Source organism: Streptopelia decaocto (assembly GCF_964273445.1).
Source record: "Streptopelia decaocto genome assembly, chromosome: 3".
In the NCBI taxonomy this organism is placed as follows: domain Eukaryota; kingdom Metazoa; phylum Chordata; class Aves; order Columbiformes; family Columbidae; genus Streptopelia; species Streptopelia decaocto.
In genome coordinates, this window is record NC_138656.1 from 104,692,272 (window position 1) to 104,704,665 (window position 12,394).

At 38.7% G+C, this 12,394-nt stretch overlaps 1 protein-coding gene across 3 annotated transcripts in view; it reads left to right on the top strand.

The window, feature by feature from the left end:
• Window positions 1-12,110, top strand: part of ASAP2 (ArfGAP with SH3 domain, ankyrin repeat and PH domain 2) — an 89,898-nt gene extending 77,788 nt beyond the window's left edge. For all 3 annotated transcript variants that reach the window (XM_082047512.1, XM_082047514.1, XM_082047513.1), the window contains 5 exons: window positions 790-958; window positions 2,618-2,685; window positions 4,417-4,529; window positions 8,353-8,475; window positions 9,481-12,110. In XM_082047512.1, the coding sequence (XP_081903638.1) occupies window positions 790-958; window positions 2,618-2,685; window positions 4,417-4,529; window positions 8,353-8,475; window positions 9,481-9,555 (548 nt within the window). In that variant the 3' untranslated portion in view covers window positions 9,556-12,110. The remainder of the gene's footprint in view (window positions 1-789; window positions 959-2,617; window positions 2,686-4,416; window positions 4,530-8,352; window positions 8,476-9,480) is intronic.
• The last annotated feature ends 284 nt before the right edge of the window (window positions 12,111-12,394 follow it).

Sequence of the window (12,394 nt, forward strand, 5' to 3'; positions counted from 1 at the left end):
TTCCCGTCTGGTAACTGTATGAACTGTCTTCTCTGATGCTCCAGTGAGGACTGTATGGTGCAGTGCAGGGTCAACAGGAATTATTATCTACTACTAGAGTGAAAGAGCTCCTCACTTGTATATACAGTTTTAATGCTGCATTTCTCACTGTTTGTGAAGATGGGTGTTATGTGTAGGCTTGGGGCTATGTCTCCACATTGTGCTTGATTCTTGCAGACCGTAGGAATGCAAAAAGGTGTTTTAATGCATTGCCAGCTGCTGTTGTGGTGGTTTTAATAATTCAGTAGAAATTTTAGTTAATTGTTAAACCTAACGTGAAGTTATTTAGATGTTAATCATAACAAGATTTTAAGAAAATACGTTCCTCTAAATAAAATTTCTCAGGTATTATTCACTTAGTTATTTTACCATAAAACACAAACTGAAGGCCTTGATTCAGCAAACAATATTAGCACTTTCTTAAATATATTCTGAACTACTATTTTCAAGAATGGGACTGTATTTGGTAAGAATTTTCTTTGTTTGTACTTTAATGCTTTTATGGATTGAAGTCCATATGAGCTCTCTGACCTTGACTAGGTGAAACAAAATGTAAACCTCTTCCCAAAGAGGTCCTTCTTCCAATGGAAGGATGACTGCTTTCTGTTTAACTTGTTGACTACATGTAGTAAAGCATTTGTCTTGGATGGAGGTAAATCCTGTAGCAGGAGAACATGCAGATGCAAACCTGAGAAACAAGAAGGTAAATAGAAAATTAATTCCATTTCGCTGTCTGACTTTCTTCCGTAGATGTGCTTGCTCCAGCACCACCGCCTCCCGTGGCAAAGACAGCCAGCATTATAGAAGCTTTGAACCAGCAATCTAAACAGCAGCCAGGTCCCCCACAAACAAAGCCAACCCCACCACCACTGCCCCCACAACCTCCTAGCAGAATCTCTCAAAGAAAGCCTATTACTGGGTAAGTGATGTCATTTTAGTACTTCATATACTTCATAATTTTTAGTAACTTTTCAGGGTTTTTTTTATATAACATGCAAGCTATCTCTGGAGCGTGCATACTTTTGCCAATTATGTGTTCTAGAGCATGTGAATGAAGAGAAGGCAGACACTAAGGCAGATTAGAAAGATTTCCACGGTAAAAACAAGACAGCCTAGTGATTTAAGATGTATGACTTGTAGAATATCTACAGAATGCATGATGGAAATAAGAAGCCACAAAGAATAATAATGAATAATCCTTTTGTAATTCTCATCTAGTAACAAAGAAGAGATAATGAGGTCTTCTGTCTGATTGTGTCATTTATTGTTCACATACTTTGTGCAGATTAAGCTCCATTCACTATTTTCATTCATGGTAGGAATAGAGAGACCTGGAACAGAAAATATCATTTTTAAATTTGCAGGAAACAAAGTTAGGAGGGACAAGTGTTCTGGCAAACAGGTTTATATCCAAAGCAGCCTTGAGAAACTGCAGTTGTAGTCAAGGGAGAAGAGGGGTGTCATTCAGTAAGCAACACTTAGTACTTAAGAAAAATCCACTACAAAGAAAAACGAAGCATGGAGAACAGCAGAGTATTGTTAAGCACAAGTCCTTAAGAGAAGGATCTGCAAGGACATAGTGAATCAGGAATGAAAGTAAGTCAAATGACTCATGCTATTGTGTAAGAGTCAAAAAGAAATAGTATTGTTTGATTATAGCCTGCAAAATGTGTGAATTAATCCTTCCAGTTGACTCAACATCAGTAGTGCCTCAGCTGGACTACTGTGTTCAGTTTTGGGTGTTGCAGTAAAATAAGGGTGCAAAACAGTGAGGCAGAAACCAGGGGAGATCAATAAGGTAATGAAAAGTCTAGAAAATATGACTTGTGAGAAAAGTTCAGAAGAAATAAGATTATCTTAATTTTTTTAAGAAATAAATTGTAGCATAGGTACATGTCTTCAAATATGTATGAAGTGTTGGATGATGCCATTTCTTTTTACGTCCCATGATGTTTAAGTTGTGGCAAGAATAATTTAGTTAGCCACTAGGAAAAACTTTCCAAAAGTAAGCATGGGGAAATATTGTAGTAACTTGTCTGGGAAGTTTTCGGATTCTCTGATACTGAAAATTTGGCAGAGTACAAGCCTATACAAACTTAGATAGTTATAAGACACAGGGATGTGTATGTGTATATGTGAGATAAATAATATACATGGTTGATCCTTTGTGAGTGAAAGAGCTAAACAACCTTTGACATTTGCGCTCCCTTTCTATTACTTTGATTGCAGATACCATACTGAATAAAAGGGAGAAGCAACTTGCTGAATGTACAGACTAATATGCATACATAATTTTATAGTAGCAGTGAAAGGAACTTCAGATCTTAGGAAAAAGAGTCTGCTCTACACAAATTGCAGTAATTGAACCTATATTATTATTCTGCCTTACATTTTTAATTTAAGTGCAAGTTATGATTGGTATAATCAAAATCACAGAAGCAATGTAGTAAGCAAAATAGCTGTCACCGAAATACACTGAAGACATGACAAGAATTTTATAATTTGGAAAATACTCTGTTGTTGCGGTCCAGGTTCTTGTTTGTTTTTTAAATGGATCAATTTCTGACTTTCTTCACAGGACTGAGAAGTCATCTGGCTTAACTAACAAAGGGCAGTCTAGAGGACTTGGGTCTCTACAACAAACTGGTAATTGTGGTTTAGAGATTTATTTTATTGTAATTAAGCAATTATTATAATGGCCTGAGAGAGAGTGTTTTTCTCCTTATTTACCTTGCATATTTAAATACGGTCATTACCAGCATTCTTCTTGTTACTCTTCTTGAGAGATGCCTCAAGCTCTTCTGCATGAACAGTTATCAGCCAATTAATGTAAATAATGGGACCATGTAATAAGAAACAGAATCACAGAGTGGTTGAGGTTGGGAGGAACCTCTGGAGGTCATCTGGCCCAACTCCTCTGCTCAAGCAGGGCCACCCAGAGCCAGTTGCCCAAGACCCTGTCCAGATGGCTTTTGAGGATGGAGACTCCACGACCTCTCTGGCCAATCTGGGCCAGTGCTCGGTTACTCTCATAGTAACAAAGTGTTTCCCCATGTTCATGTGGCACCTCTTGTGTTTCAGTTTGTACCCATCACCTCTGGTCCTGGCTTTCTAGCTGGGTGGCCACCAGCAGGTATTGGCACATGGGCTTGTTCATCCCCAGGTGCAGGACTTCAGACCTCCTTTTCCCCTGGTCTCTGGCACCTGGGATTCCTGAACACTGGTCTTGCTAGTAAAGACTGAGGCAAAGAAGGTGTCCAGTACCTCAGCCTTTCCTGTGTCTTATGTAACCAGATCCATTGCTCAACAATGGACCTGCATTTTCCCTAATTTTCCTTTTTTACCTATGTATTTACAGAAGATCATCTTGTTGTCTTTGGCATCCCTTGCCAGATTCAATTTTAGTTGGGCTTTAGCTTTCCTAACCTCACCTAAACCTGATTCTATACAAAGGATGCATTATGAAAACTTGAGTTAGTTTACTCTCTTGTTTGCATCTGTAATAAACAAGGTAGCAGATACACATTTTAGAACAGAAAAATGTGTACCTAGTTTGAAAATCATGTAGTGTCACTTTTAATTAAATTGCAAATCGATATTGCTCTTTTCATGATAATGAACAGAGTTCATTATTCAGAGTTCATTATTTGTTCTCTTTTCATTGTTCAAAGTAACTACTACTTCATGGTGTGAACTGTGGGCTTGTCATATGCAGGGACAGGAGTTGGCCTCAATGATCCTTGTGGGTCCCTTCCAACTCAGGACATTCTGTGATACTTTGGGACGTTACAATAATGTCTTCTCAATAAATGTCCAAAGTGAGGTTTGTTTGGGTTCTGTGGTATTGTAGTGGAATTTCTCCTACCTGGTTTCCCCTTCCACTGTATGTATTAGGTTTGTTGGTTCTTACTGGGATTCTTTTTTGTTTTCACTGGACAAACCCAGGGGGAATTTGCTAATAACTGTCTGCCATGTGTGTCAGGAGTCTCCTGTGAAGGATACAGCATCTTGATAATGATGATCTGTACTGGGAAAGAAAGGTCCTAAAAGCACAGAGTCTGTAGTGAGTGAATGAATGGGGAAATGGGAGTTTTGGTTCTGCCCTCATCTATTTTATAGGCTATTTTTCTCTTTTAGCATATCTGTAGTACTAAAAGCTTTAGGTAATTGTCTTTGAGAAAAAGGGCCTTTTTTGTAAGGAAAAGGATAGAAAAAATCTGTTCAGTTATTTACAAAGAACTATTTAAAATGGTATGCTCATGGGATATAAAAATATTTGTATCCTTTAAAGAATAATTTATTTGGTTTCAATTTGTGTCATCACTGTTACCTTTTTTTAAAAGCATGCCTAAAATGTACTTGTTTTACTTACCTTAGCAGCAGGAGAGTCGTCTTCTGTGTGCGAAATTCCAGTAACACAAACTGGTTCTACAACAAATACTTTGGCACCCATCCAGCCACCAGCACCAATGCCAAGGAAATCACAAATAGTAAGTAGAGAACGTGGATTTTGATTTTATTAAATCTTCCTTGTTCTGTCAGACACACTGTTGACATAATAGTGTATCCTGTTATGGAGAAAGTGTGAGAATCATGAAAAATACACACCCTGTATCCTCTGTTAAATATGTGCATGACTTGTACTAAATATACTAAATAGGAAAACTTTGCTTTTCTTGCATTTCTTATATAATTGTATGTTATAATAAATAAAAAGAAAAAAGAAAAATCAAAGAAAAGAAGTATGGATTCTTTATGGATTCTTTGCTTACATCCAGATGTGACTGACACAATCCACAGAATGTATGGTTTGACTTATTGAAGGTAGGTAGGCTTGATAAGTGAGTCACTTTTAGGTTGAGCTTGGCGAGTCACTTGTAGATCATATGTAACTTCATTCTTAACTTCAGTTAAGTAATAAGGGAGCTTTGGTACTTTTATAATGGAAGTAGGTACAGTTTTTCACACATGTAGATCAAATGGCTTCAGAGAAGACTAGTAGGAATCAAGCTCAAAACAAAACAAATTGCTTCTTTGTGCAGTTGGTTCTCTTTGCATCTCTTTGTCACACATTCACTGGGTGACAGGAGAGAAATCACATCTGACTTGTGACATCCCCAGCCAGAAGGTGACTGAAGAGTGAAGGGGAAGACTGAAAGTATTGTATACATTTCTTCTTCTCCTCCAGCCTTCAAATGATTGTTAGAAAAGAGATACTGAATTTATATGGACTCTTGATTGAGGACTCTTGATTAGATTGTGTGGCCTTTTTATACTCATATTTATTATTTATAATCTAGGGCCATGAATGGCCACACACACATTAGTGTCAATACCTGTATTTTTATACTGGTGTAGGTGAAGGGATGTATTTCCAGATGTCAGTCGAGCTGCTGCATTATGTGTAGTTGAGCTGGGTCTTTGGTCCTTGTCCTGATTTCATGTTGCTGTCTTGTGCAATAGACATAAAACATCCATATGCTTGCTCATGACAGTATTTCTCTGCAGTGAGCAAATCACAATGTAGAGTCCATACTTTGTGAGGTGCTGTGTGTGACTAGGTCTGGGCTGCTTCATGCTTTACATTCTGTGTAGCAGTGTGATTCAGTAGGTAAATAACAGAGTTAGGACACGTGCTGTTCCTGGCTCTATGACTATCTTATTAATGGGCTCTAAAGACATCCCTTCATCCATTTTTTCCTTGACTGTGTCTACTGAAATAGTAACTCTCTGGGACAGGCTTGCGTATGCTTAGTGCTCCTGTTAGCTCTTTCTCATCTGATAATGCTGAAAAGCCACAGAGACGTCTGGAGTTCATTTTACATTAGTTGGGGGTAAAAAAATTTCTGTTCCTGCTTCCCCACACTCTTGTTCAACCAAGTTACTGTCTGTCTTGCATCAAAATGACTTTAATGTTTTAGACCACAATAAAATTAAATGGTCTGATTAGTGTAAAATGGAATGTCTGTTCCTATTGCTTACATGCACCAAGGGAATTGCCATATTTACTCTGTGAAGCTGTTGAACCCTGATCACAGTTTCTGTTGTTTGTGTTGGGATTCAGGTGTGGGTACTGGCTATATCCTTTCAACACATCTGTCAGTTCTGGAACGGGTCCTTTCCTGGCTTTCTGTATAAATTACGTTGTAGTAGTTCTCTGTGTTGTGCTCTCCTTCCTCATTTTATGGGACATATTGCTTTACTTATGAGTGAATGGGGTATCCTGGCTGTTTTTTAGGAACAGTCACAGTGTCTCCACAATTTAATATTAATTGCACATAGTATGAAGAACAAATTTGACTTTCCAGATATCTCTAAGGCTTCAGTAGGGTGAATTTTGTGGGACTGAGAAAATCAGCTGGATTATTTTCTTCTGTCATAAGAGAAGGGAAACCTGGCTCAGGGAGTGTGTGCTAGTTAAGGTGCTTTAGCTAAATCAATCTAGCTAAAGCATCTTAGATCAGATTTAGTCAAGGGCCCCTCAGCTAAAGAGCTTTAGCTAGATCAGTCTAGCTAAAGTGCTTTGGCTAAATCGCTGCATTTAGCCTTATACTCCAGTCTTTTTTTCTAAGTCTTTACCCTGCTGGCGAATCCAGAGGCCAGCTGAGATTTAGGAAATGATTGCGGAAGTGCTTCTTGAGTAAAGAAAAAAAAGGGCTAGTTGTACATGCACATCTAGCCAGTGGCTTATCTCCTATATAGTGCATTTGCTCAATAGCCTGTTTTTCAGATGGAAATTCCTGATGCATATTTCTTTTTTTTTTTTTTTTAATGTATATTTTAGATTTTTGAAACCATATTGAAGATACTTAGGAAACTTTCTTGGAAGATACTACTCTTCTGGGAATGAGATCTATTTTAATTTCCTTGCCTTCTAAACAACAAGAAATACCTGTAATTACTGCACTTTGAAGTTAGTAATTGTGTCGCTGTTACACTGATGTGAAGCTTTTCCCTCTTGACGTAAAAGGTGTTTGTGGTTCAAACTGGAACTTGCCTGAGATGGAGCATGTGGTGCAATGGCTGCGCTGCCGTGCAGGGCTGCTGGCTCAGGGCTGTGCCCCACAGGCAGAGCCGAAGGGTGTGTGCCTGCTCTGCACTGTCAGGGGGTTTTATACTGAAATGCAAATGGATGCTTACAGAGGAGCACAACAATCATGGTACGGCCCTCCTTCCCCATCCACATCCCACTTTTTCTGCATGGCTCTCAGCTCGGACAAATTGGCACATGAAGAGGCTGTTGGGCAGTACTGTCCTCAGCAGAACCTTTTGCTGGTGGAGAGCAGACTTGCGGATGGAGTCTCTTCTCCTCTCACAAGCTCCTGCTATATGGCTGACCTGACTAGAGACTGGGACCAGTTTCTGGGGGACTTCAGGATGGTGATGAGACCTTCTTTTCCTCATCCCATCTGGAGCCTCTGTCCCAAACACCCACTGCATTAGCAGATGTCTTTTGAATTAAATGGCACTTATAGCTCTGCTCTGGCATCTTAGGGAAGAAGAGAGATTTTTGCTGGCGGTGGGTGGGCAAACTGGGGCAAAGGGTGGTAGAAAGCTTAAGCTCTGCTTCCAGGTCCTGTGCCTCTCCACTCCTTGCGTGGAAATGCTATGTAGGCAGCATTGTTGTTGGTCTGCAACAGAGAATGAGGAGGCTGCAAATAAATGCAGCAGCAGGCAGGGTTGCACTGACAGAGGTGTGAGATTAGGATGGTGGATACTGTGATGCCGGAGCAAAACAACATCGCTTCAAATAGAACGCAGTGAGGATTGGAGTCTCTCTGCGATACTGGAATATTGCGACTCCTTACTAAACTCTCCTATTGGAAGAGCTGACAAACCAGTTCTATAGCTGGTGGTCCTCAAAGTGCTAGAGAGAGGCAGAGGACGTTTTGGAGGGTTGAACGCTGCTGAAATGGGTTTAGCAAATAAGGAAGGGGCGTATTGGCAGGTGGCTCAGGCCTCTTTCTGATATCGCTGGTGCTGTTTTGCTTGCTGCATAGCACTTGATCTTGATCACCCCATCTTCTGAATTAAATCATACTTGCTGCAGTGATGCAGAGCTCTTGAAGACAGGTTTGGGTGGGCCAGCATGGAAGATTGCTAAGGGAGAGCTGGGCCATGTTGGTGGTGCAGTGGTTCTGAAAGCCTTTGGATGCCTGGAGCATGAGCACCCAGCATTAAAGTTGTAGCTGAACTCTAACCTATGAAAAATAATGGTTGGAATCAGTTCTGGAGCTTTCTCTAGATCAACTCCAAGTCTAATCTATCTCTTCCATGCTGTGTTATTTACATATACTTATTTTTGTATTTCAGTCAAAAACTAAACCCAAGAGAGTAAAAGCAATTTACAACTGTGTAGCTGATAACCCAGACGAGCTAACTTTTTCAGAAGGAGATATTATTGTAGTCGATGGTGAAGAAGATCAGGAGTGGTGGGTGAGTACTTTGCATTTTCCATCAGCACTGTGAAAGAAATAAATGAAATCTAGAGGTTGACAGTGACTTCAGAAGATCCCCCACTGGGTTTCCAAATGACAGGAAAAGTTTCATCTAATGGGAACTTGATTCCAGAAATGTATTTTGTTTGCAAAGCAAACTTCAAAGAAGTCTTCGGCTTTTCTCATTCAGAAAATAAAAAAAAAAAAAAATCAATCATGTTAGGGTTTACACTGTACAGGGGACACGGTCTGATTGATGCAGGAAATTCGGGGGGGGGGGTGTCAGCACTTTAAGAATCTGCTACTATTTCATCTGCTTTGAAGATGCTGTGTGGTGGGCCTCAGAAGACAACTTGATATTGTCCTAACGTTTCAGCTGACTGAGATTGAGAAATGCTTGATTTAAGCTGGGAAACCATCTCAACTATTTACATTCCAGAGTCTCATCAGCTGAAGCAAAGTCTTGGAAGATTGTTATGCATGAACACACTGCCTTACTCTGTTAGCTAGCAAAGAATAGAACTTCAAATTGCATCTAAATTGACAACAATGCTGTATAAATACAAATAGGTTCTTGTAAAACCTCAATTTGTTGAAGCTTGATCTATGCTGTTACCTTTCAGTGATTGTTAAGAGGGGGAAGCAGAAGGAACTTAAGAAAGGCAGAATATGGGCTTCCAGGCATTGCAGAATGTGCTGAAAAGATGCAGCAGTGGTACTGCATTAAGAGGTGGTACCTTCAAAGAACTGGATAAAACAGAGTTTGAAAAAAAAAACAAACAAACAAAACAGAAAAAAGGCTGTAGCTGAATAACAAAATCTACCTTGTGGGACTGAATTTTCTGATAGTGTTTCCCATTGGCAAAAGAAAAAGAACACCACTGCAGAAAAGATGTAGGGAGAGGCTCATCGTACTACAGGCAAGGAGGTCACTGGGGTTAATTTTAGTGATACTGAAATGGCCTTTTTGAGATTAACTTGAAAATTATCTGGACTCTTGCAGATTGGTCATATTGATGGAGATCCCAGTCGGAAAGGAGCTTTCCCTGTATCATTTGTGCACTTTATTGTTGATTAAGTTGCTACTGATAAGTGGAGACATTTCTCATTTCCAGCGGTCACAGAAATAAGTTTTGCTCTGTTTCATTTCATCTACCTATGTGCAGACACCTTGCCAGAGCACTGCCCAAGTCCTAGGTACTGTAGCTTACTTTTTTATTGCCATCACTCTGATTTTTGGGACTTCTAAAACTTTTTTCTATGTGAAAACTTCTCACAAGCAGTTTACACTTAAAAAAAACAAAAAAACAACTCTTCCTGTATTTTTCAAGGTGAACTGAAAAGCTTTAAAAATCACAATCCATGTAAGTGTGTGAACATCACATCATCATGAATGTTCTTATCAATCAATTCACTGTAGTTTTGTTCTGCCTTTTGTAACACGACAATCCTACAGTTCAGTGTTGCGTCCCCAGTCAAATTGTGTGTATCCAACAGGGCAGTGAATTTATCCAGTTCTCGATAGCGTTTCAAGTGTTGGAACCAAACCATGCAAGCTGCTGCGTAGTTCTGAATTGGACTCACTCAGCATCTTGCCATGCTGGCTGTCATCCAGGATGTCAACAGTTACAGAAGAAACTATTTTAATCGAGTGTCTTTGGCCAGGTAAAAGTGAAAAAGTATTTCAGTTTACCACAGGAGAAACTTCTTTCTTTCTTTCAGAATGGATGTAGATATTTGCTTACAGGTATCTGAAATCTGTGTTAGTTGTTGAACTTTCTAGTTCTAATTTTGTGAGCTTGAGACTGTTTCATTTTTCTATGCTGCACGCGTGTAGAACCTGTTTTTTGAATGTTCTTTACATATGTTACATCCGTTTTGGTCATTTAATGTGACTACTGCTGGTTACCTAAACTATGGCAATATTATCGAGTTACTCCATTAACTCAAGGACATGAAAGCTGCACTTCCTGAAATGTACTTAACTATGATGATGGATTGCAGAGCATTTCTTACATTCTTCTCATTATAGTTGTTTAGACTTTGTTTTTAAATTCTTGAATTTTCTTAAACCATCCAGCAGTGTGTTCACAGGGAACACATCTGGTGGAACATTTAGAAAAACATCCTTGGTCAATCAGGTATCTGACACCTCACAAATACACTACATTGTTCTGTTTTGTAAAATCTTGTGTGCCACTACCTTGCAAGCAATTCTAGTTTGCTGACTCACTCTGTATTTATATAATATATCCACATATATGGTAGCTACACTGTTGTTAAATTTGTTTCAATAATTTGTGAACAAAGGCTAGGCCATGGGTGGTTCCCAGTTGGCTCACAGAACACCAATACAAATCTGGCGTCGTTTTGATGTTTGTATATTGTGAAATTGTACCAGTTTTTGCTTATGCCACAGGAAACAACTGATGGCATAGGATAAGAAAAATCAATGTCTAGGTCACATTGGCTTTGATCACGTTTTGTGAATATCGTATCTCTAGTTTTATCAAGAGAACTTTGAATTTCTGACAAATGGTGTTTAAATAGGCCATTTCATATTGAACGGAATGAAAAACAGGCCAGCACCATATACGCTTATTGGAGAAAAAAATCACATTGCATTAGTGCTGGAAGAGCAACACTGATCTTGCCTTGGATCGCCTTCCCAAAATGGTACAGTGAGTTGACAGCCTCTCCGACGGGTACAGCCACATATACACACAACTTTCATTTTCTAGATGCTGTTGCTGCAGTATAAATGGGAACAAACTGGAATGTTTCAAGATATTTTTGTTGCAAGTTGAAGCAAATTAGTCTGTATTTTCAAAGTTCCCAGTAAAATGATAGAGTAATAGTTTAGCACTAGTTTTATTCACTGATATGTTCAGTTTGCAACACTATTTTGTATGTTTCTATCCCTGATAGAGTCTAGAGAGTAAATGGGCATATTATTTTGCACAGATCTCCTAATGTACAGTATTTTTAACACAGAATCTTATAGTGTATGTAACAACGATGCAAATTTTCCTTGAGTTCTGCTAGAAGAGGAACACACTTTGAAATGTCACATCCTTCTTCACTGGTCACTTAGGAACTAGGAAACCTGTAGAATACAACTTAATAGCACTAACAGTGCAGACAGATAAAATCTCGAGGACCATTAAAGAGCAGCTAAGCAGAATTTACCCCTGGATTTTCAATGTTTCTCCAAGTTTGCTGCTCTGGCAGAGGAAAAATAAATTCTAGAGCCTGTAGATATCTATTTATAATATAAAATTAAGAATTTTTAAGTCCAAAATTTTGGCGTATCTCATACAACTTTTCAAATCTGATTAAAATAATGACTAAAAAGCCTGTTAATAGACAGACTATTAGGTTGCTGTGTTAACTGTTTAAAAAGGAGCAAGTGACACTTAAAATGCAGCTTAGAATGCTATGAGATGTATAATATTCAATTCAGTTGTTTTTATTTTGTTTAGTTGCAGAGCAACTGTATATATTGTATAACCTAAAATCAACTCTTATTTTCAATGTCCTGGATGCAGTGATTTATAATTAGAGCATGATTAATAAATTTTACTCTTGTTAACCAGTCAAATGTCTGGAAAAATAAAACTACTTTTAAAATCACTTTGGCTACTTCTCTTCTCTTACTCAGCATTACTTAAGCAGTGTTCTTTTCAATGTGTAAAATGAGAAATGCAGACAAGTAGCACATGAGCAAAAGAAAATATGTACATCTCAGGGATTTTTAGTTGAACGTAGAAACTGCATGGATGGCAAACCTAGGCTTAAATTAGAGGTGTAAAGCACCGAATGACTACATATTATCACTCTGCTCGTTATTTTGTTCTGGTATCTATGTTCAGCAGAACTGGAATCCACATGAACAAATTGTTTTTTTCAGACAAAAA